At 55.8% G+C, this 23107-nt stretch overlaps 2 protein-coding genes across 7 annotated transcripts in view; one reads left to right on the plus strand and one right to left on the minus strand.

Moving 5' to 3' along the window:
* The window catches only part of EDC3 (enhancer of mRNA decapping 3), a 35465-nt gene extending 25150 nt beyond the window's left edge, over window positions 1–10315 (plus strand). For all 4 annotated transcript variants that reach the window (XM_039714717.1, XM_039714718.1, XM_039714715.1 and 1 more), the window contains exons 5-7: window positions 3977–4130; window positions 5425–5642; window positions 7194–10315. In XM_039714717.1, coding sequence (XP_039570651.1) covers window positions 3977–4130; window positions 5425–5642; window positions 7194–7528 — 707 coding nt within the window. In that variant the 3' untranslated portion in view covers window positions 7529–10315. The remainder of the gene's footprint in view (window positions 1–3976; window positions 4131–5424; window positions 5643–7193) is intronic.
* A 172-nt stretch (window positions 10316–10487) lies between these two features.
* CLK3 (CDC like kinase 3) lies at window positions 10488–23015 on the minus strand. 3 transcript variants are annotated; one of them, XM_039714719.1, is made up of 12 exons: window positions 22867–23015; window positions 19278–19491; window positions 17363–17456; window positions 17045–17111; window positions 15172–15288; window positions 14338–14504; window positions 14145–14239; window positions 13194–13323; window positions 12985–13067; window positions 12583–12662; window positions 12412–12502; window positions 10488–10923 (listed from the first exon to the last, which is right to left on the minus strand). In XM_039714719.1, the coding sequence occupies exons 1-12, from the start codon at window positions 23013–23015 to the stop codon at window positions 10738–10740; spliced, it is 1473 nt and encodes a 490-aa protein (XP_039570653.1). In that variant the 3' UTR covers window positions 10488–10737. The 3 variants fall into 3 exon arrangements, with proteins under 3 accessions (XP_039570653.1, XP_039570654.1, XP_039570655.1); XM_039714720.1 differs by having other exon boundaries at window positions 10729–10923; window positions 19278–19635; window positions 22867–23003; XM_039714721.1 differs by having other exon boundaries at window positions 10729–10923; window positions 19278–19629; window positions 22867–22957.
* Window positions 23016–23107: the final 92 nt, after the last annotated feature.

Here is a 23107-nt window from a genome sequence, read left to right on the forward strand (position 1 = left end):
TTTGAGGGGCTTTTTTAGGGAGGGATTGGGTTATTTGGGTTTTTTTTGCCTTTTTGGGTTTTTTATTTTTGTTTCTTAGGGGTTTTTTAGGGTTCTTTGGTAGTTTTTTGTTGTTTTTTGGGAAATTTTGGGGGTTTTTTTGTTTTTGGGGAGGTTTTTTGGGGGGTTTTAGGTTTTTTGGGGGTTTTTTGTGGTTTCTTTTTGGGGGGGTTGTTCTTTGTGGGTTTTTTGTGTGGTTTTGGTTTTTTTCTTTGGGTTTTTTTTTGTTTTGGTTGGGTTGGGATTAAATGTGTAGAGATGGTATTTTGTGGTGTTTGGACTCAGATGTTTATTAATTTGTATCTACATTACAGTCTTACAAGCTGTGAGTTCCACAGCATTTCATTAGCAAGTTAGAAAATGGCTCCGTATCTATTCTACAAGGTCTTTTAAGGAAAAACTAATTAAGAAATTACACTTAAATTATTGTTACGTTTAACTTAATAACTAATTACTTGTGTCTTGCAATGTGGCCTTTTCAATTATACAAACTACTTAAACTTGTGAAGGTCTAGTCACTGCCTGAAAACTTCTATCTTAGATTATATATATTACTATACTTTAAAACATTAAACTCTAAACTTTTTACTATGTGATGTTACACACTTCTATTTAAACTACAGATTTATCATCTCAGTGTTATCAATTAATTTTGGAAGCTTTTTCTACGGCTTCAGGTCAAACGTGGTTTTTTCTTGAGGGTCTGTGTCTTTCAATACAGAAAATCCAAAATTCTCAGCATGAAGGGTTCCAACAGCCCAGGATGTGCAAAACCTCCCATTTCTGCTGGAGCTCGACTGGGTGTCTTGGTTTGAAAGCCAGGTGTCTGCTGAGGAAGGCAGGAGCTTCCCTTGGAATGGAAAATGTGAACCCCCTCCCTCTGAATTATTGAAATTTTGAAATTAAGGGGCTCTCAGGCAAAGATATGGGAGCAGGAATAATGTGCAGGGGGCAGAGGCTGCTGTGCTGTTCCATGCTCAGATTGTATCCAGGTAGGAATGCTTGGCTCCTCCCCTGGGCAGAGCCTCTCCCAGTGGGATGATGGAATTTGATCAGCCATGCAGGGACACTCACTGGCTCATTAACAGAAGATAATTAATAGTTAATGGCCTATGAACAGCAGAGATCTCCTGGAGGGAGGATTGATTGTGGAGGAGATAAAGAGCACTGCCCAATGAACAGAAGATAGTGGAATCCACCTCTAACAGTTGGTAATAGAATCCACACCCCAGCCACACCTCACAACCCAGGACCCTGGGGCACCCTGGGGGAATGCAGCAGCACAAATAATTCCTCACAGCCCAAATGCACACTGCTCTTACCATGTGGCCCTTGGCTGTGAGAGCTTGTTCTTGTGTTTGCTGTGTGCAGGGGAGCCCAGCCACGAGGGATGGCTGGCTTTGCTCCTGGGCTGGTGCATGAGGGCTGCCCGTGCCCCTTGGAGCATTTCCACAGCCCTGTCCCATTCCCACAGCTCTTTCCCAGCAGCACAGGCAGCCCTAGCTCTGCTGGGCTACCAGGAGCACCCAGTGGGCCACTGTCACCCCCAGAGCAGGGACAGAGGGACTGGGGGAGTGTGAGGGTGACCCAGGGCTGCTGGGCACTGGGCAGGCTGGGAGGAGAGATGCTGATGGAGAGACTGAGCTCACACTTCTTGAGCTGATGTTTCCTCCAGCAGGCATTGATTTAATCCTCATCCTCTTTGCTCCATGGTGCACCTCCTCTGCCTGCCTCAGAGTGGAGCTGGCATTCCTGGGAAGAGAGGGAGCTGAGAGCTTCTCGTGCTCCAGCTCTGTGGCCACCCCATAAATGGGATGGCACAGGTCGTCCAGAGAAGCTGTGGCTGTCCCTGCATCCCTGGAAGTGTCCCAGGCCAGGCTGGACAGTTCTCAGCACTTCACAGAACCTCTCTTGTTGCTTTTCTCTGGATCCAAGTGCTGGAGCATTTCCCAGCTCGCCAGCCCAGGCTCTCCAAACACCTGGGAGATGTTTTTCTGCAGAGTTTATCCTCTGAGCATTTCCCTGCTGCCTCTGTGTGCTGTGATCCAGCTGTTGGGTCTGGAGCAGCCCTTCTGACATGGGAGCACCTACCAGCAAGTGTGGGATTGCTTGTTTTGCTGTGATCTTGGGGTTTTGGTGTCAGGAAGCATAAAACATCCAGGTTTTTTTTGGTACTTCACAGCTGCTCTTCTGACTTTCACAGTGCCCAGGAGCACTTTATAGTGGGTTAAAGCACTGTTGGCCTGGATACCATTAAGAAAAACCTTAATATTCCATCTGTAAGTCCCAAAGGCCTTCTCAGCCCTTGTGTTACTAACATTTCCCACAGAACTTCTGTGGAAGTGTTATTTTAAGCCAACACTTGTGCTTAGCTCTCTCTGCCTCACTGAGAATCATTTGGATTCACTTGGTGGCTTGGGAAGGAACGTGGAGGAATGCTTGGCTCCTCCCCTGGGCAGAGCCTCTCCCAGTGGGATGCTGGAATTTGATCAGCCCTGCAGGGACACTCACTGCTCATTAACAGAAGATAATTAATAGTTAATGGCCTATGAACAGCAGAGATCTCCTGGAGGGAGGATTGATTGTGGAGGAGATAAAGAGCACTGCCCAATGAACAGAAGATAGTGGAATACACCTCTAACAGTTGGTAATAGAATCCACGCCCCAGCCACATCTCACAACCCAGGACCCTGGGGCACCCTGGGGGAATGCAGCAGCACAAATAATTCCTCACAGCCCAAATGCACACTGCTCTTACCATGTGGCCCTTGGCTGTGAGAGCTTGTTCTTGTGTTTGCTGTGTGCAGGGGAGCCCAGCCACGAGGGATGGCTGGCTTTGCTCCTGGGCTGGTGCATGAGGGCTGCCCGTGCCCCTTGGAGCATTTCCACAGCCCTGTCCCATTCCCACAGCTCTTTCCCAGCAGCACAGGCAGCCCTAGCTCTGCTGGGCTACCAGGAGCACCCAGTGGGCCACTGTCACCCCCAGAGCAGGGACAGAGGGACTGGGGGAGTGTGAGGGTGACCCAGGGCTGCTGGGCACTGGGCAGGCTGGGAGGAGAGATGCTGATGGAGAGACTGAGCTCACACTTCTTGAGCTGATGTTTCCTCCAGCAGGCATTGATTTAATCCTCATCCTCTTTGCTCCATGGTGCACCTCCTCTGCCTGCCTCAGAGTGGAGCTGGCATTCCTGGGAAGAGAGGGAGCTGAGAGCTTCTCATGCTCCAGCTCTGTGGCCACCCCATAAACGGGATGGCACAGGTTGTCCAGAGAAGCTGTGGCTGTCCCTGCATCCCTGGAAGTGTCCCAGGCCAGGCTGGACAGTTCTCAGCACTTCACAGAACCTCTCTTGTTGCTTTTCTCTGGATCCAAGTGCTGGAGCATTTCCCAGCTCGCCAGCCCAGGCTCTCCAAACACCTGGGAGGTGTTTTTCTGCAGAGTTTATCCTCTGAGCATTTCCCTGCTGCCTCTGTGTGCTGTGATCCAGCTGTTGGGTCTGGAGCAGCCCTTCTGACATGGGAGCACCTACCAGCAAGTGTGGGATTGCTTGTTTTGCTGTGATCTTGGGGTTTTGGTGTCAGGAAGCATAAAACATCCAGGTTTTTTTTGGTACTTCACAGCTGCTCTTCTGACTTTCACAGTGCCCAGGAGCACTTTATAGTGGGTTAAAGCACTGTTGGCCTGGATACCATTAAGAAAAACCTTAATATTCCATCTGTAAGTCCCAAAGGCCTTCTCAGCCCTTGTGTTACTAACATTTCCCACAGAACTTCTGTGGAAGTGTTATTTTAAGCCAACACTTGTGCTTAGCTCTCTCTGCCTCACTGAGAATCATTTGGATTCATTTGGTGGCTTGGGAAGGAACGTGGATGAACAGTTAATGAACCTTGTCACTGCTGCTGTTTTGAGGTGTCTGACTGTCCCTGTTTGTGCCCCCAGACTCGGGGCTGGTGGTCCCCAGCGTGTCCTACGAGCTGCACAAGAAGCTGCTGGCAGTGGCCGAGAAGCACGGGCTGACCCTGGAGAGGAGGCTGGAGATGACAGGGGTGTGTGCCAGCCAGATGGCCCTGAGCCTCCTGGGGGGGCCCAACAGGTACAGTGGGGCCTCTGGGGGGAGGGAAGGGGCTGGCAGGGCCCTCCCAGCTCTCTGCTGCCACTTTTGGCTCTTGGCTCCCAGACAAAGCCCAGCTGAGGTTTTCCTTCCCCCTCCCTGGGGGTTGTTTGGGGAGCTGAGCTTTGCACAGCTGCTGCCTGAGGTGGATGGAGCCACTGCAGAAGGTGTGATGAGCTCCTTTCTGCACAGAAAGGAACCTTCCCTTTGCTGATTTGGCACATTAAAATCTCACTGTCAATAAAGGCAGCCTGTGGAAACAGCGCTGTGTGGATTTTGTGAGGCTAACTCAGCTTTTCTGGCATCTGCAGCTCACCTGAGCACATCCTGCTCTTTGGGAGGGCTCTTGCAGCAGCTTTGGAGTGCACTCAGTGCCTTTTGCTGACTCCTGAAGAGCTCTGTTCCCTGCCTCTGCTTCTGTGGCTGCTGCTGTGGGCAGGAACTGCACCTGTGTTTTTGTGCTCTTGATAGCTGCTCCTGATTATTTGCTCTCAAAAAGAAAAGTAACCCTTCAGCCTCCAGCTGCTTATTCAGGAGTGCTTTACCAGCACCCTGTCACTTGATGGAGGACACTGAGTGATGATGGCACACAGGCAGCTGAAATTCCTGCTGCAAGCCCTGATGGCTTCCCCTGATGCCTTCTAGGCCAATTGAACTTTACTGTGCAGTTAATGAAGCTTAGGGAGTAGAGATAATTTTTCTTCTTTTTTAATTGTGACTCCTCTGATGGGGAAGCTCACCTCAAATTTTTAGCTTTCTTCTGCAGTCTTTGGGACCCTGTGCTCTCAGCTGTGGGTCCAGGGAAGGGGAAGAGAAGGCTGGAACAACCTTTAAGTATGTGAAGGGGCCTGCAAGGAAGCCAGAGAGGGTTCATCAGGAGCTTAAAAAGGGGAAATTTAAGTTAAATATGTGGAAGGAATTCTTCCCTGTGAGGGTGCTGAGGCCCTGGCACAGCTGTGGCTGCTCCATCCCTGGGAGTGTCCATGGCCAGGTTGGACAGAACTTGGAGCAGCCTGGGATAGTGGAAGGTGTCCCTGCCCCCATGGATGACCTTTAGGGTCCCTTCCACCCAGACAAGTCTGAGCCTCTCTGAACCTGCAGGTGGAGCAGCACCAGCACCACAGGAGGATGTGGGCTGCTTTGCAGAGCGGTGGCAGATCTGCAGAACACCTGGCAATTTGCATCTTACTGGGGTTTTTTAAAGTTTTTTTCCTCACGCAGGAAGAAGATAAGAGACTTTGGGGTTTGCTCAGTCCCTTTTTTGGCTGTGTTTCAGACTGAACCCCAAGAACGTGCACCAGCGGCCCACGGTGGCGCTGCTCTGCGGCCCCCACGTGAAGGGGGCACAGGGCATCAGCTGCGGGCGGCACCTCTCCAACCACGACGTGCACGTCATCCTCTTCCTCCCCAACTTCGTCAAGATGCTCGAGTCCATCACCAACGAGCTCAACCTCTTCAGCAAGACACAGGGCCAGCAGGTGTCCAGCGTCAAAGGTCAGTGGCCAAGCTGGCTGGCTCCTGCAGGGAGGGGAGAGCAGGGCTGGCTCCTGCAGGGAGGGGAGAGCAGGGCTGGCTCCTGCAGGGAGGGGAGAGCAGGGCTGGCTTCTGGGGGAGCAGGGCTGGCTCCTGCAGGGAGGGAGAGCAGGGCTGGCTCCTGCAGGGAGGGAGGGCAGGGCTGGCTCCTGCAGGGCTGGCTTCTCTAGGAGGAGCAGGGCTGGCTTCTCCAGGGCTGGCTTCTCCAGGAGGAGCAGGGCTGACTTCTGCTGGGAGAGCAGGGCTGGCTTCTCCAGGGCTGGCTCCTCCTGGCAGAGCAGGACTGGCTTCTCTAGGGCTGGCTTCTCCTGGGGGAGCCGGGCTGGTTTCTCCTGGCAGAGCAAGGCTGGATTCTCTATGGCTGGCCTCTCCAAGGAGAGCAGGGCCAGCTCCTCCAGGGAGCAAAGCTGGCTACTGCCCGCTGCCCTGGCACCATCTAGTGGCACTGGCACGCCTGGGTGGCTGCCCAGAGGCTGCGGGGACAGCAGGCACTCAGAGCCTCACAGAGGAGCACTTGTGCTGCCCCAGATGTTTCCGGTGGAAGAGATCAGGAAGAGCTGCTGTATGGAGCTGTGCTGGTGGGATAAGGGGCTGCCTTGTTCAGCCTGTTGGAGCTGGGAGGGAATGAGTGTCCAGCTGCTGCTGCAAAGCAGGAGCCAGCTCTGCTGAGCCACTTGCAGCAGCTGTCAGGATTCCCATCTCAGTATTCCCTGGAATAAACAGCTCCTGGGAGAGTGCTGGCTTCTGCTTGGCACCTCGCCAGTCGTTTTCCAAGCTGCTTCATTTGAACTTCTGGGGAGAAACAAAGCTGGCAGTTAGGGCTGTGCTGTGCTGACAGAGCTACTTGCCTATGTGAAAATATTGTAAAAGGTTGGGACAGATTTTCCAGAGCAGCTGTGGCTGTCCCTGGATCCCTGGAAGTGTTCCAGGCCAGGCTGGATGGGGCTTGGAGCAGCCTGGGACAGTGGAAGGTCCCTCCCCATGGCAGGGGGGGGGATGAGATGAACTCTAAGGTCCATTCCAACCCAAACCATTCCATGGTTTTGCACGAAGGACTTTGTGTTCCATCAGGTGAGGGGAATGCAGCAGGAGTGGTGCAGGGCAGGTGAGGGAATGCAGCAGGTGAGGGAATGCAGCAGCTGAGAACAACAACTTGGTGGGGCAGGCAGCAGTGCAGCACAGCTGGTGTGTTCAAAGACCAGCCTTATTTTCACCTTGTGCAATAGAAAATGATCCTCCCTGATGGGCAGAGAGCCCCACTGCTCCCCTGGGCTGCCTGCACTGGTGAGTCAGTGGCACTGGGGCTGCTCACGAGCTGGTCACTGGGTGAGGTGGTGAACCTGCCAGGCTGGGGATGTCCCCAGAGCGCTGGAGAGCTGTTCAGGATGGGTCTGTGGGGGGGAGGGTGCCAGTGACAGCAGGTGAGGCCAGGCTCTGCAGGCAGAGTGCAAGCCAAGCCCCAAACCTGCAGCTGGTGCCGCTGGTTCTCAGCCGTGTCCGTGTTTCTTGCAGACCTCCCAGACACCCCGGTTGACTTAGTGATCAACTGCCTGGATTGTCACGAGAATGCCTTCCTGAGAGACCAGCCTTGGTACAAAGCAGTGGTGGACTGGGCCAACCAGAACCGTGCCCCCGTGCTGAGCATAGACCCCCCCATCAGCGAGATGGAGCTGGGCATCGATGCCAAGTGGTCGCTGGCCCTGGGGCTGCCGCTGCCGCTGGGCGAGCGCGCCGGCCGCGTCTACCTCTGTGACATTGGCATTCCCCAGAAGGTCTTTCAGGAGGTGGGCATCAACTACCACTCACCCTTTGGCTGCAAATTTGTCATCCCCCTGCACTCCACTTAGAGCCCGTGCAGCGCTCTGGCTCTGAAGGGAGAGAGAGGAGGAGCTCTGTGAAAGCCAAGCTGTGCGCTGGATCCCGCCTGGTCGACTCTGGTGACGCCTTAAAGAAAAGAAAAAAAGGATGTGGAGTTCTGGAGGGTTTGCCTTCTGGAAGAAACGCTGTGTATTCAAAAAGAAAAAAAACGGAATAATCATAAAATGAGATGAAAAAATACCCAACAAACAAAAAATGAGGAGGAAGAAGAAGTGAATTGTTCCTGCCAAGCTGTTTTCATTCTCTCCTGCCGTGGGATGAAGGAGTGTGCAGGACCATGGTGTCTGTCCCCTGCTGCTGCCCAGCCCTGGCTGGCACATGGTACAAATAAGGCTGGTTTGGAGCTTTGAGATGTGTTTTGGGTCCTTCTGGTTGACTATTCCCAGCAAGGACATCCTGGTGGGAGCAGCATCCCTTGATTGTGTAGAAATCCCTTGTGTTGAGGGAAAATCTCGTTTGGTTCCCATGTTGGTTCTGGCTGCCCCATCCCTGTTCTGTGTTCTGGAAGGCACTTGTAGCTCCCTCTGCTTCCCAGCCCGTCCAGCCCCTCACAGAGAGGGTTCCCTCTTTGGAGAGCTTGTGTCAGGAGCCAGGGGCTCCCACATGCTCTGGGAGCACTGATGTCCTTCCTCAGCTAGGCCTTACTGCTTATGGCTTTTCTTTGTTTGCTTCGTGGCTGAAGCCCAGCTCTGTGGGGTGGAGGCCTGGTGTGGAAAATAATTTTTCCAGCCTCCTCGTGGGGTGTGGGATTGTTTTCTTTTGTTCTTTCTCTGTGCTGGCCTGGTGAGTGGCTGCTCCAGGGCTGGGGGAGTGCAGCAGGCAGGGCAGGTTGCTCTGGGGCTGTTGGGTGCTGTGTAGTGCAGGTGATGTTCAGGGTAATCTCCCCTGTCCTTCCAGCATCCCTGCTACCTTTGGTATGCTTTGGGAAGTAGCTCCTGGGTCTGTTCATTCCCGTTGGAATCAAAGCCTGTGTACGGGGTGGGCTTGGCTGGGGAGGGGTTTGGCTCCTGTCTGCTGGCAGGAGAGGGCGTGGTGGGAGCTGCTGTGCTCCTGGAGGGCTCTGGAATTCCCTGGGTGGGATTTCCATCAGAAATCTGCTCTGCTGTCCCGTGCCTGGCCTGAAATGTTGAATTATCCTTTCCTGTGTTCCTTTTGCTGGCCTGGGTGATCCCAGAGCAGGGACGAGCCGAGGAGCCACCAGCTCCCTGGCTTGGCATCAGCTTGGGCACCCACCCTGCTGGCTCCGTGTGCCCCCAGAGCCCAGCCAGGGCTCTGCTCCTGGGAGGAGCTGGGAACGTGGGCAGTGCTGGGAGCTCTGCTGCTCCTCTCCCACTTCACCCACCCCCAGGGCTCCCGCAGGCTCCCCAGCCCTGCCCTGGCACCGGGGAGAGCCCCGGGTGCTGCCTGTGCCCAGGGGAGCCGGATCCCTCGGGAGGCTGCAGCACAGGGACCAGTCCCATCACCAGCCCCACAGCCCCGCTTGTGCCCCGTGCTGGGGCTTTAGTCAGGCACTCATCTTTCCTTTTCTCTGTTAGAACCAAGGCCAGGGCTGCCAGGGGAGGAGGGAAGAGCTTCCCTGCTCGGAGGAAGCCATTACTGGGTCCAGCCTGGGAGTGTGGGGGGCCCTGGGGGCTGCTGAGCCCCGGGCTCACCCCGAGGCCTGGCCCCTGCACGTTGCCATATCTACCTCAGCAGGACCAGGGCTGTGCCCTGCTGGCTGCAGCCCTGGTTCCCCTCAGCTGCTCTGGCCTGGGGGGCTGTGCCCTCGCTGTGTCCTGGGCACAGGGGACAGATGTGCCCCACGGTTCAGCCCCGGCTGCGGTGGCACCGCCCGGGCTGTGCTTCTGACTGGGACAGGACAGCAGTGTGCTGGTTACTCACGACACAAACACAAGGTTTCCCTCTGCCTTCTTTGGTTTTTTGGCTGTTTCCTTGGATCTTCACCCGGGAGCAGCAGCAGGTTAAAAAGGTTGTTGCTGTAGTCAGTGTTAGCTTTAGTCCCCTTCCTTTCACTCTCTTTGCTCGAGACACTCAGTAGGAGGCTTGCTGTTTCAATTTCTGCTTTCTGCAGGTTTTTCCTGCCCTTTCTGGGTTTGGCTGTTGAACTGTAGCTTGTACACACGGACCAGGAGCAGGGCAGGGGCAGGCCAGGGTGCAGCTGCCCTGCCTGGAAGGCACTGGGGCAGGTGATGGTGTTTTTGCAGGGATGGAGCTCTGGGAAGCACCAAGGCCCTGGTTGTTGCCAGCCTTGAAATGCTTCCCCACGTTGAACTATAAAAATAAAGTGAATGGTGTTGCACAACAGGGGCGTTCAGCCCCTGCTGTAGGGACCGGGATTCCCAAATCTGTGCAGGGTTCAGGGCACAGTGTGGGGCTGTGCTCACTGCCTGCTGCATTTGGGTGTTTGGCTGTGCTTCCCCTCACTGCAGCTCTTTGTTGGCTTCACACACCTGCACTGTGAGGTACCAGCTCTTTGGAGCACCCAGAGACCCAGCGCGGGGCCTGGGTGTCCTCATCGCCACCCCTACGGTGCCAGAGTGAATTCCAAGAGCAGAGCACTGCTGTGGCTGTGTTGGGGATGGTTCCTACCCCCAGCAGCACAGCGCTGCCCCCGGGTGCTGCTCTGGTGCCAGGTGAGGATCACTGTGCCCTGGCACTGCTTGGTGACCCCCTTTGTGACCTGATGTTTGTAACGACCAATTCCTGCCACTGCGGGGGACCATGCCCTGAAATAAAGTGCAACTCTTCATGTGTGCTATTGTGTGCAGAGTTTATTTGTCTGCTCTCCTTCTGGAACCTTCTGCTGCCGGGACAGACACAGGGCCACTCCCCCTCACTGATTCCAGGTGATTTTTCACCATCTCCCTCTGCCTTTGCACAAGAGGCAAAGCTGGGCCAATGCAACCCTACACCCGCCTACAAGGGAAGTATCAAACAATAAGAAACACTTTATTTTAACTTTACAACATATAAATAGACAAATCTGTGCTTTCCAACGGAGCTTTCCTTCCCCCTCTCCTCCCAGGGTCCTTGTGGCAGTGCCCCAGCCCCTGTGGACTCGGGGAGGGGAGCGGGGCTGAGCTGCAGAGGCCGGTGGGGTCTGTCCCGAGGGATCCATGCTGAGGGATCCATCCCGATGGATCCAGTCCGAGGGATCCAGCCCGAGGGATCCCGGCCGTCATCTGCTCAGGTCCCGGCCGGCGCCGCGCCCGCACAGCATCCGCTCCTCTGCCGAGAGCCCGGCAAAGAAAGGGTGCAGGAGGGCCTCGGAGAACGTGATCCGCTGGGAGGGGTCGAATTCCAGCATCCTCCTCATCAGGTCAAAGAGCTGAGCGTGCTCCAGGGAGTCCTGCAGCATGTAGGTCTGAAAGGGACAGGGACACGGGCTCAGCCCCTGCCTGGGCAGGGCAGCCTCCCACCCCAAATACAGCACCCCCATGGCTCTTCCCTTCCCATCCCAAATGTAGCATCCCCCAGGGCTGCTTCCCATCCCATCCCAAATGCAGCATCCCCAGGGCTGCTTCCCATCCCATCCCAAATGCAGCATCCCCCAGGGCTGCTTCCCATCCCATCCCAAATGCAGCACCCCCATGGCTCTTCCCATCCCACCCCAATGCAGCATCCCCAGGGCTCTTCCCTTCCCATCCCAAATGCAGCATTCCCCAGGGCTGCTTCCCATCCCAAATGCAGCATTCCCCAGGGCTGCTTCCCATCCCAAATGCAGCATTCCCCAGGGCTGCTTCCCATCCCAAATGCAGCATTCCCCAGGGCTGCTTCCCATCCCAAATGCAGCATTCCCCAGGGCTGCTTCCCATCCCAAATGCAGCATTCCCCAGGGCTGCTTCCCATCCCAAATGCAGCATTCCCCAGGGCTGCTTCCCATCCCAAATGCAGCATTCCCCAGGGCTGCTTCCCATCCCAAATGCAGCATTCCCCAGGGCTGCTTCCCATCCCAAATGCAGCATTCCCCAGGGCTGCTTCCCATCCCAAATGCAGCATCCCATCCAAAATGCAGCATCCCACCCCAAATACAGCACCCCCAGGGCTCTTCCCACCCCAAATGCAGCATTCCCCAGGGCTGCTTCCCATCCCAAATACGGCATCCCCAGGGCTCTTCCTGGCTCTCCCCAAACCAAATCCAGCAACCCAAGGGCTCTTCCCATCCCACCCCAAATGCAGCATCCCCAGGGCTCTTCCCACCCCAAATGCAGCACCCCCAGGGCTCTTCCCACCCCAAATGCAGCACCCCCAGGGCTCTTCCCACCCCAAATGCAGCATCCCCCAGGGCTCTTCCCATCCCATCCCAAACGCAGCACCCCCAGGGCTCTTCCCATCCCATCCTAAATACAGCATCCCCAGGGCTCTTCCCACCCCAAATGCAGCATCCTCAAATACAGCCTCTCATCCCAAATACAGCATCTCCTAGGGCTGCTTTCCATCCCAAATGTAGCATCCCCCAGGGCTGCTTTCCATCCCAAATACAGCATCCCCAGGGCTCTTCCCACCCCAAATGCAGCATCCTCAAATACAGCCTCTCATCCCAAATACAGCATCTCCTAGGGCTGCTTTCCATCCCAAATGTAGCATCCCCCAGGGCTGCTTCCCATCCCAAATGCAGCATTCCCCAGGGCAGCCTCCCACCCCAAATAGAGCATCGCCCACTGCCCTGATATCCAGGACTCAGGAACTCTAGGGCCACGGTGCCTCCCACCCCAAACACTCCCCCCTGTCCCTAATCCCCATCCTGCCCTAGCCAGAGCAGGATCCCTGCAGATGGGAGCTGGGGCTCCCTGCCAAGCAGCGACAGTGGGAATTGCTGCCCCAGGGAGGGAGGGGAGGGAGCAGCACCCACCCGCAGGGGCTTGCAGTTCTCCTGGACGTATCTGCCGTCGGACGTGTTCTCATCCCACACCAGGCTGCCGTTGTGGAAGTACTTCTGCTTCCTGCACGGGGAAGGGGGGGTCAGGCAGGATCTCTCCCTCCCATCCAGGTGCCTGGGCTGAGCTCAGGACCAGGCTCTTACCGAGTTTTGTGGACCATGTGAGAGGGCAGCGGCCCCAGGATTTTCTCCATCATGACGAGATGCTCACGGTTCTCATGGGTCTGCAAAGGAGCACAGCAGGGCTGGGTCAGTCAGGGCTTGGGGAGCTGATGACAAAAGGTTGTCACCTCTGCAGGGACAGGGGAGAAAGGACTCCACCAGGTCCTATCCAACTCTTTACATTTTGCTTTTCCCTTTCTTCAGAGAACAGAAATAACCCAGAAATGATGCAAACTCTGTCCTTCCAGCAAGGCACTCCTCAAACCAGGCCTCATTTTCACACTCAGCTTCTCATTTTTAAGTGCCTGATGTGTGTGTCCCTCCCCTTCACCTAATTCTGAGCCCTTTTGGACACAAAAGTTTCTCAGGGAACAAGAATCCCACCTGGAAGAGCGTGAAGCCACGGTAATACTCAAACAGAATGCAGCCAGTGCTCCACACATCACAGGGCTGCGCCCAGCCCAGCTCTGCAAAGAAAACCAAATTAACTCCGAGCTCCCAACAACCCCCACCACATTCCTGCTCGGTGAAACCACAGGGGTTCCACCCAGAGCTGGACGTTATCTGTCCATGCCCAGAAGGTGCATTCTCACCCAGAATCACTTCTGGGGGCCGGTAGTGCCGGGTGGCCACGATGGTGGTGTGGTGCTCGTGGTCGAAGGTGGCGCTGCCGAAGTCGGCCACGCGGATGCTCGTGTTCCGGATGGACTTCTGCTCACAGCTCTGCAGGACGAGCACAGGGCGGGCTGTGCCAGGAGCTCCAGGAGGGCTGGGCTGTGCCTCCTCACTGCCGTGCAGCTGTGGAGCTCTGAGGAGCCCCAAAGTGCTGCTCTGCACCTCCTCGGATGGATGGAGCTATGGAGCTCCAAGCTCTGAGGAGCCCCAAGCTCTGAGGAGCCCCCAGAGTTCTGGTCTGCCCCTCCTCCCAGGGATGGATTGTGGAGCTCTGAGGAGCCTCAGGAGCTCTGCTCTGCACCTCCTCGGATGGATGGAGCTATGGAGCGCCAAGCTCTGAGGAGCCCCCAGAGTTCTGGTCTGCACCTCCTCCCAGGGATGGATTGTGGAGCTCTGAGGAGCCTCAGGAGCTCTGCTCTGCACCTCCTCACAGGGATAGAACTGTGGAGTTCTCAGCTCTGAGGAGCCCCAGGAGCTCTGCTCTGCACCTCCTGACAGGGATAGAACTGTGGAGTTCTCAGCTCTGAGGAGCCTCAGGAGCTCTGCTCTGCACCTCCTCACAGGGATAGAACTGTGGAGCTCTCAGCTCTGAGGAGCCCCAAGTGCTGCTCTGCACCTCCTCACAGGGATGGAGCTGTGGAGCTCTGAGCTCTGAACATCCCAGAGCAGCTTTATGGAAAATCCCTGAACGCTCTGGGCAGCCTGAAGGCTTTTGGAAGGCACAGCAGGAAGAAGAGCTCTGCCTTCCAGTTTGTTCCCACTTCCCAGGCTCTGAAGGCTTGGACAGAGCAGGGCAGATCCAATTTCTGCAGGGAGGGATAAAGGCAGCCTGCTCCTGTGCAGCCAGTGCTCCCTGGGACAGAACCCACCTTGTTCTCGTTGTACAGAGTGTCAAAATCCGAGTTGACAAACAGGATGTTTTCTGGCTTGAGGTCAGTGTGAGTCAGCTGGTTGTCGTGTAGAACTGCACAGAGAGAGGAGGGAAGCACCTCTGTAAGCACCAGAGAGGAGCAGGGCCCTGCTGTGCCCAGCCCAGTGCCCTGCTGTGCCCAGCTCACTCACATCTCAGGGCATGGCACAGCTGGTAGGCCATGTGCCGGATCTGCGGCAGGGGGTAGGGCTGGAAGTTGTTCTCCTTCAGGAACTCGAAGGTGTTCTTGCCCAGCAGCTCGAAGGCAATGCACATGTGGCCGTGGAAGTTGAACCAGTCCGACATGAGGACACACAGGCTGTGCAGGGACCGGCAGGGCAGGGCTTCAGCACCTTTAAGGGGGCTCAGGACAGCTGTCCTGCTGCCCTGGCACTGCAGGAGGGGCTGGGGAGCAGAGCTCCGTGCAGCACAGCACCCCAGGGAGATGCTTCCTGCTCTGCTCAGCTGTCACCTTATTTTATAAAAAATCCCTTCACCAGGGTTTTTCTCCTGAGAAGCTGAGACTCCTCAGAAAAGAAATGTAAAGAATAATTATCTGATTGCTTTGGAATGTGGTCTGGAGGTTGTTCACCAGCAGGGGCAACTTTGATTGGTTCCATGTGAATTGTTTTGACTTAATGACCAGCCCCAGGCCAGCTCTGTTGGACTCTCTGCTCTGTCACAGGTTTTAGTATTCATTCCTTTCTAGCTTTCTCATGTATCCTTTCTCTCTATAGTTTAGTATATCATTTTCTTTTAATATAATATCATAATATAATAAATCTGCCTTCTAAGAAACATGGAGTCTGATTAATCTCTCCCCTCATCCTGGTGCCCTCACAAACAACACCCCAACACTCAGCCACCTTTGGAGAGAGCTCCCCAGTTCCTGTGGGACAAGGCATGGAGGAATGGGGCCAGTTTCCCCTCACCCCATCCTCACCCCGTGCTGCTCTGTGTGCCAGGAGGTGGCACTGGGAACTTACAACTTGTTCTCCTTGTCCTTCTCTTTGATTTTCTTCAGCACGTTGATTTCCAGCCTGGCAGCCTCTCGGTACTTCCCAACGTTCTTTATGATTTTCAGTGCCACCTGTGACTTGCCTCTGGCAGGAGGAGACAAGGATGGAGTCAGAGACAGAACCTGTGTGCTCAGCCCACGGGGAGAGGCACATCCCTCTCCTCCAGGCACTGTTTGTCCTGGCAAAGCTCTGGCAGCCCTCCGTGCTGCTTGGGCAGTGGCTGATGGCAGTGAAAGGTCTCTGCTGGCTGTCCCTCCCAAGGGACACTCCTGACTCAGCTCTCTGTGACCCCAGGGCCACCTCCCCTCTCCAGCCAGCCCCAGGGCTCGGGGCAGACAAGGGGTCAGAAGGGCCCAGGGTCAAATGTAACCACGGGGGAGGCTCAGGGGGACAATGCAGAGGTGCCCTGGCAGCTCAGCAGGTCACAGGGGCCACCCCTCAGCAGGAACTCGCAGCACAGCCTCCCGTGGTGGGGCTGGGGCTGGGAGGGTCAGGCTGGGATCAGGGCAAAGCTCTTCCCCAGAGGTGCTGGCACTGCCCAGGCTCCCCAGGGAAGGGGCACGGCCCCGAGGCTGCCAGAGCTGCAGCACAACGCTCCCAGGTGTGCACAGGGTGGGACTGCAGGGGTGTCACGCAGGGCCAGGACTGCACTTGGATAACTGGTGTGGGTCCCTTCCAGCTCAGGATATTCCACTGCTCTACTCCTCTATGGTATACATATGTATATTCCATATTCCTCTACTCTAGTCTAGTCTGGTCTATTAAGAATAGAATATTCTAGAATATTCTAATATTCTAGAAAATAATAATATCCTAATATTCTGTTCTATTAATAGAATAGAAGAATAGACTAGAATAGACTAGACTAGACTAGACTAGACTAGACTAGACTAGACTAGAATAGAATAGAATAGGAATGGAATAGGAATAGGAATAGGAATAGGAATAGGAATGGGAATAGGAATGGGAATAGGAAGAGGAATAGAAGAGGAATAGGAACAGAATGCTTCCCTTAACACACCAGCCTGTAAATTCTGGAGCCAGGCCCTTTCCCCTCGCTCTGAGGAGGGCAGTGACATGTGCAAGGTGACAAAGTCAGTCCCATGGAGCCCAGGTGGCATGGTCCACACACTCCACCACTTTTCCCTTGTGGGTCCCTTCCAGCTCAGGATATTCCTTCTATTCTATTCTATTCTATTCTATTCTATTCTATTCTATTCTATTCTATTTCTATTTCTATTTCTATTCTATTTCTATTCCATTCCATTCCATTAATAGAATATTCTAGAATATTAGAATATTCTTAGAATTTTCAAATATTCTCTTTTATTCTAGAATATTAGAACATTATAGTATTCTTAGAATATTCTAAAATAAAATAGAATATTAGAATATTCTTGGATTATTCTAATATTCTAAGAATATAATAGACTGGAATGGAATGGAGTAGAATGGAATGGAATGGAATGGAATGGAATGGAATGGAATAGAATAGAATAGAATAGAATAGAATAGAATAGAATAGAATAGAATAGAATAGAATAGAATAGAATAGAATAGAATAGAATAGATAGAGGAATATCCTGAGCTGAATAGGAATAGGAATAGGAATAGGAACAGAATGCTTCCCCTAACACATTATAGGAATAGGAATAGAAGAGGAATAGGAACAGAATGCTTCCCTTAACACATCAGCCTGTAAATTCTGGAGCCAGGCCCTGTCCCTCGCTCTGAGGAGGGCAGTGCCATGTGCAAGGTGACAAAGTCAGTCCCGTGGAGCCCAGGTGGCACTGCCACACCCAGTGATGCTCCAGGGACAGCTGCAGGGAAAGGAGCCCACCTGGCATGGTCCACACACTCCACCACTTTGCCAAAAGTGCCTTCCCCGAGGCTGCCCACGATTTCATCTAGGAGAGAGAACAGGAGCGGGCGTGAGCCCGGGGCCGGGCCGGGCTGGGCTCCTGCCACCGCACACCAACAAAACCTCAGAGCAAAGCAAACAACCGTCTCTCACCGCTACAACTCAAGCGTCTACGCTCTGCCTCAGGCAATTACTGCTCAGTAAATCAAACACCAGAGCCCCCTCCAGCAGAGGACGGGAGATCTGGGCCACCCCGGGGGTAAAAGAGAGGTAAAGTTTTACGAAAGGTGGCTGTACATCGCTCTTGAAGCCAATCGCCGATCCTGCACACCAGGTGACCTTCCTTGTCATCTTCCACGCTCCTGCTGCGCTTACTGCTCTGTTGGCTTCTCTGCACTCACCGCCCCCCGGGCACCGTCAGAGCGGCCATTCAAGGGTTGCAGAGACGACGGGGCCGCCGGTGGGTGGATTTTCCAGATGCCAGCGTTTCATAAGGCACACGGCATATACAACGATAGGGATATTGCAAGGGACACGTCAAGACACAAAACTAGCTTCAAAACAGAAAAGTCATCAACAGCTACAGGTACGGCAAGAAAACTCGGCTCATTGGGCAGGGAAAGGCCCCCTCTTGCAGGGTGGGAGCTGCAGGAGGAATCCATCCTCTGTTCCCCACGGAGGATGCTGCCAGAGCACGGGAGGAGGAGGCGGCCCTGGCCAGCAGAACGTCACCTCTGCGCCGGCCAGCGCTCGGTTTGGACAGGCTGCCCAGTAGAAGCTGCAGTAGCAGTGGTTTTGTGGTTTTGCCCTCTGTGCATGCTGCTCTTTGTGCCTCGGGAAATGCAGCCAGAGCTGTGTCTGCCCTGGCTGGAACCAGCCCTTCCCCTCCTGAAGGGAAGCTCTGTGCCACGCCGACCCTAAACCCGCGCGCCCAGCTGGCTGCTCGCAGACCACTGGGGCACGTCGGCCTTTTGGAAACTGGGAGAGCTTTAGGAACAGGACAGCTACATCAATCCCCAGGGAACACTTCAGGCAAGGTCTGAGGTGACGTTCACACCCTGCTACTGGCAAGCTTCTACTGGAAAACCAGCCCAAGGCTCCTGCAAGGACCTGGGCTCCACAAAGCGAGCTGTCCTAATTCCTCACCTTGTTCTAGTCTGCCTTCAAAATAGTTACAATCCCTGCAGCCAAAGGAATTCAGGGAAACCTTGACATTTCCATGCCTGAGCTTCTAGGAGGCTTCTCTTCTGTGCCCCTCACACCCCACCCCAGCAGGTCCAAAATAATGAGCTAAGACCAAAACTCCCCAAAGAAATCAGAGAAGGTGGGAGGAGAGCTGGGGCAGCTGTGAGGTGTTGGAGGGCTGAGCTCCTGCCAGCCCAGACCCACACAGCGCCACCACCACACACCCCCTGCATCCCCGGCACGGCCCTGGCTCCCTCAGCACCCAAATTCCACAGTCAGCTGGAGAGGAATCAAAGGAGGAGCTCAGAAGTTCCCAGCCCTGCGGATTATCCAGCTGCCGGGATCAGAGCCCATCCCTCAGCTGTGGTTACATTTCAGATGGGAGGGGAGTGCTCCTCCTCACAGGAGGGGAGAGCTGGGTCTGACACCTCTCACCTCTTCCAGGGCATGCCTGGCACCAGCCCCACCCAGCTCCAGACGTTCCCAGTTAATCCCCGGAAGGAATGGTCCTTTTCAGGGTGAAGTGTGCAAGAAGCCAAAATCCAGCTGGGAACGGGGAAAGAGGACACACGTGTACCCTCGGAAAGTGGGACAGGGCATAAAAACAGCTCTGGAGAGCCAGGCTGGCCAACCCCACCTGGAAGGGGATCCAGGCACGAAGCCAAACCCAGGAGTGCTGCAGCAAACCCCCCCAGAAGCAGCAGAAGCAAATCCCCAGCCAGGGACGGAGCGGAGCCACAGGGATCCCTGGGAGCAGGGCTGGCCGCGGGCCGAGGCTCTCCCCGGCAGCACCACGCGCCTGCCCCTGGCAGCTCTCCCTGATCCCTTCCTGGCCCTGAAGAACACAGCTCAGCTCCCTCACGGATTAAGGCCACCCCAGAGCCACCAAGGCTCCGCGGTGAGCACGGCACAGACGGGGGCACCTCAGAGCAAGCACAGACACGGGTTCGAGGTACTCACCGCAGCGCTCGGGGCTGGCAGGAGGCAAGAACAGTTAAAGGCCGGGCCGGCCGTGGGTGCTACTCACCGAGGAGGTGCTGCTACAAGACCTGCTCCTGCTCCTGCGCCTGCGGCAGCGCTGCTGGTACCGCCGGGGCCGCTGCTGCCCCCGGCCCCGCGAGCGCCGCCAGGGCCGCGCCCGCGCCGGGCAGGGATCCTCGCCGAAGGACGGGCTGCGCTCCCCCGGCCTGCAGCCACCGCTGTCCCGCCGGCAGCGCCGCTCCTCAGGCATCCTCTCACGGCTGCGGCACAGAAACAGCGCCCTTAAAGGCTGGCAGCGCCCATCGGGGAGTGCTGGAACAGTCCCGTGCAGCCACGTCTCTCTTCAGAGAGAAAAAGCAAGGCACAACTTCCCAAGGATAGTGTGGGATTCATGTTCTCTGAACCTCAGAGAGAGGAAAAACAATTCTTATCTCATTCGCTGCTCCTGTGTTTGTGCAGAAGCAGAATACAATATAAAGACTGTTTACCCAAAGTAAAAGTGTTTTATTTCCCTGGCCCATCAGGGCAAGCCTGTGTGTGTGTCCAGACTGTCAGTGACAGTCACGAGATGCTGGGCAAGCGAAGAGCATGAAGTACTCAGCAGACCCAGTTTAGATGCAATGTAACATTGTGTAATAAAACATAAAATAATATAGTATTATAAAGTAATTAATTAGCCTTCTAATAAATAAAATCCTCCTCCTCATTTCTCCTTGCCACATGGATAACCTTATTCCCACAGTGCTGCTGAGGCTGAGTCATGGGAGGGCAGTGCCAGGACTCTGGAACCCCGAGGGATGCCCCAACAATCCCACCCTGCCTCCTGGGCAGCCTGTTCACTTCATTCTCTGGAGAAAAGCAGCTTTTCCCAGCGTCCACCCCAGTGCTCCTGACACAGCTCCCTGCTGTCCCCCTGGGTCCTGTCACTGGTCACCACACAGAAATCCTCCTGCACTCCTGGTGCCAGGAGCTTCAAATCCTTCTGCACCTCAGACTCTGACCACCGAGGAGAAGTTCTGGGGAGAAAACAGTGAGGAATTCCCACATTTTAAAGTGCTGGGGAAAACCACGCTGTGAGAGAGAGCTCCAGCTGGGCTGCCTGCCTGGCTGTGGACACCCAGCCCTGGAAATGTCCCAGGCCAGGCTGGACAGGGCTTGGAGCACCCTGGGACAGTGGGAGGTGTCCCTGCCCATGGCAGGGGGTGGCACTGCATGGGCTTTGAGGTCCCTTCCAACCCCTCCACGCTCCACAATTCCAGGTCACCTGAGCCACCTGTGCCACCGCACACAGGTGTTTGTCACCGTGCCTCCTGCCTCGGGGGGTGCCTCATTAGCTCTGAACCTAACGAGGAGCAGCAGCAGGGCTCTGGTGTCACCCCAGGGGCACAGGAGGTCCCCGGGCACCAAGGCCTCGGTGTGCACACACAGAGCAGCTCCACGGATCATCAGCCAGAGCCAGAAGGAAAATCTGTCCCCAAGCTCCTGCCCCTCGAGCAACAACCTCCCAGGACACAACGGCCAAACTCTGCACCAGGAGGGGCCAGGAGAGCTCAGAGCAGGCTCAGCTGTGCAGGTATTGACCCACACGAGGTTTTGGGTACACTGTGGGCACACACCAGGGATGAGAGCAGCTCTCCCTGCTTCTGCCCCCAAAACACGAGTGCCTTCCCCTCCAGATTCCACTGGAGGCTTGCTGCACACCCCCTTGAGGAGGGAGCTGTGCTCCAGGTAGAAGATGCTGCAATCTGAAACAGAAGCAGAGCTCTGGCTCCCGGTGACAACCCCGGGCACGCTCGGGGCCAGCTCGGTGCCATCACCCAGCAGCGGCTTTGCCAGCCAAACCTTCAGCCTGGAAATGGGGATTTCTGCTGAGTGCACCTCCCTGCCCTGTCAACACCAGCTCTGCTGCTTAATGGGGCACTGGGGGGGCATCCCAGAGCGGGTCACAATTCCAGACTGGGCTGGGTCACTGCTGAAGCACCCAACACAAACCCACAGCTCCGCCCAGCACTGGCCCCGACACTGCTCAGGGAGCTTTGGGGGGACACAGGAAGCACAAATAATGACCCGAAGGACTCAGGTCTCCTCAGAGAGGCTGAGACTGAAGGGGCAAGGCTGTTTTCACCCAATAAAAGCCTGCTTCCATCCAAATCTGTTCCAAATTACCCATCAGATGGAAACAAAAAAGGAAAAAAGTGCGCCAGCTGTGTTTCACAATCCACCTCCTTCAAGTAAACAAAAGGCAGGCTGGGGAGAGAAATTAATCTGGAGAGCATTTTGGGAATTTAAAGATGAGCTCAGCTCTGGCCTGGCTGCACCTGCCCAGTCCAAGCAGTGGAGCTGCAGCAGCACCAGCAGCCCCAGCCCGGCACGGCTGCTCCAGAGGCCTCCCCTCATCGGGGCTCGCCTGCTGCCAGCCCCGACTGCCCTGTGCAAACCCGGGCAAGGAGAGCATCCAGGTAAAACCCCCGGCAAAGCAGGAGAGATGGGCTAGCGGATGGATCCCTCAGCTGGGATCCTTGCTGAGGGGCGGGAGGAGCCTGGTCGCTTTAAATCTGGTTTTAATCCTGCCAGAGAGAAGCGGGCTGTCAGGAGAGCCTTTAATGCCTCTGCAGCATGGGAACGGGACTGCAGGGCAGGCTGGGGGCTGCAGGGCAGGCTGGGGACTGCAGGGCAGGCTGGGGATCACAGGGCAGGCTGGGGACTCCTGGGCAGGCTGGGGATCACAGGGCAGGCTGGGGGCACCGGGGAGGCTGGGGGCTGAGGAGAGCATCCAGGTAAAACCCCCGGCAAAGCAGGAGAGATGGGCTAGCGGATGGATCCCTCAGCTGGGATCCTTGCTGAGGGGCGGGAGGAGCCTGGTCGCTTTAAATCTGGTTTTAATCCTGCCAGAGAGAAGCGGGCTGTCAGGAGAGCCTTTAATGCCTCTGCAGCATGGGATGGGGATCGCAGGGCAGGCTGGGGACTGCAGGGCAGGCTGGGGACTGCAGGGCAGGCTGGGGGCTGCAGGGCAGGCTGGGGACTCCAGGCTGGGGACTGCAGGGCAGGCTGGGGATCACAGGGCAGGCTGGGGACTGCAGGGCAGGCTGCTGCCTCCTCAACACCCCAGCCGTGCCTTCGGGAAGAACTTCAGCGTGGCAGGGACAGCACACACACAGAGACACACACAAACAGACATACACACAGACACAGGCACACACAGAGACACACACACAGACACAGGCACACACAGAGACACACACACAGACACAGACACACACAGAGACACACAGACACAGGCACACACAGACACAGGCACACAGACACACACACAGACACACACACACACTCACACACATACAGACACACACACACACGCACACACACAGGCACACACACAGACACACACACGCACACACACACATGGACACACACACACACACACACACACACACACACACACACACACACACACACACACACACACACACACACACACACACACACACACACACACACACACACACACACACACACACACACACACACACACACACACACACACACACACACACACACACACACACACACACACACACACACACACACTTGCCCAGCAGCGGGGCCGGGCTCAGCAGCCCCGGGCAGGCTCTCACCTCCTGGAGCGCGATCTGCGGGCGGGCTCCCTGCGGGCCGGGTAGCGCAGCCTGCCCTCGCACTCGCGGCTCCGCGACCGCCGCCGCTTCCAGCGGTGCCCCGGCTCTCCGCGCGGCTCCGGGGAGCGCAGCCTCCGGCAGTGATGCATCTGCGGGACACCAGCGCGGGCTCAGGGCGCTGCCCGAGCCCCGGCCGGGCCGGGCCCGGCGGGGCAGGCGCAGCCGGAGCGCGGTGCCCGCG

Source organism: Passer montanus, unplaced genomic scaffold (assembly GCF_014805655.1).
Source record: "Passer montanus isolate IOZ18808 unplaced genomic scaffold, ASM1480565v1 scaffold304, whole genome shotgun sequence".
Taxonomy (NCBI): Eukaryota; Metazoa; Chordata; class Aves; order Passeriformes; family Passeridae; genus Passer; species Passer montanus.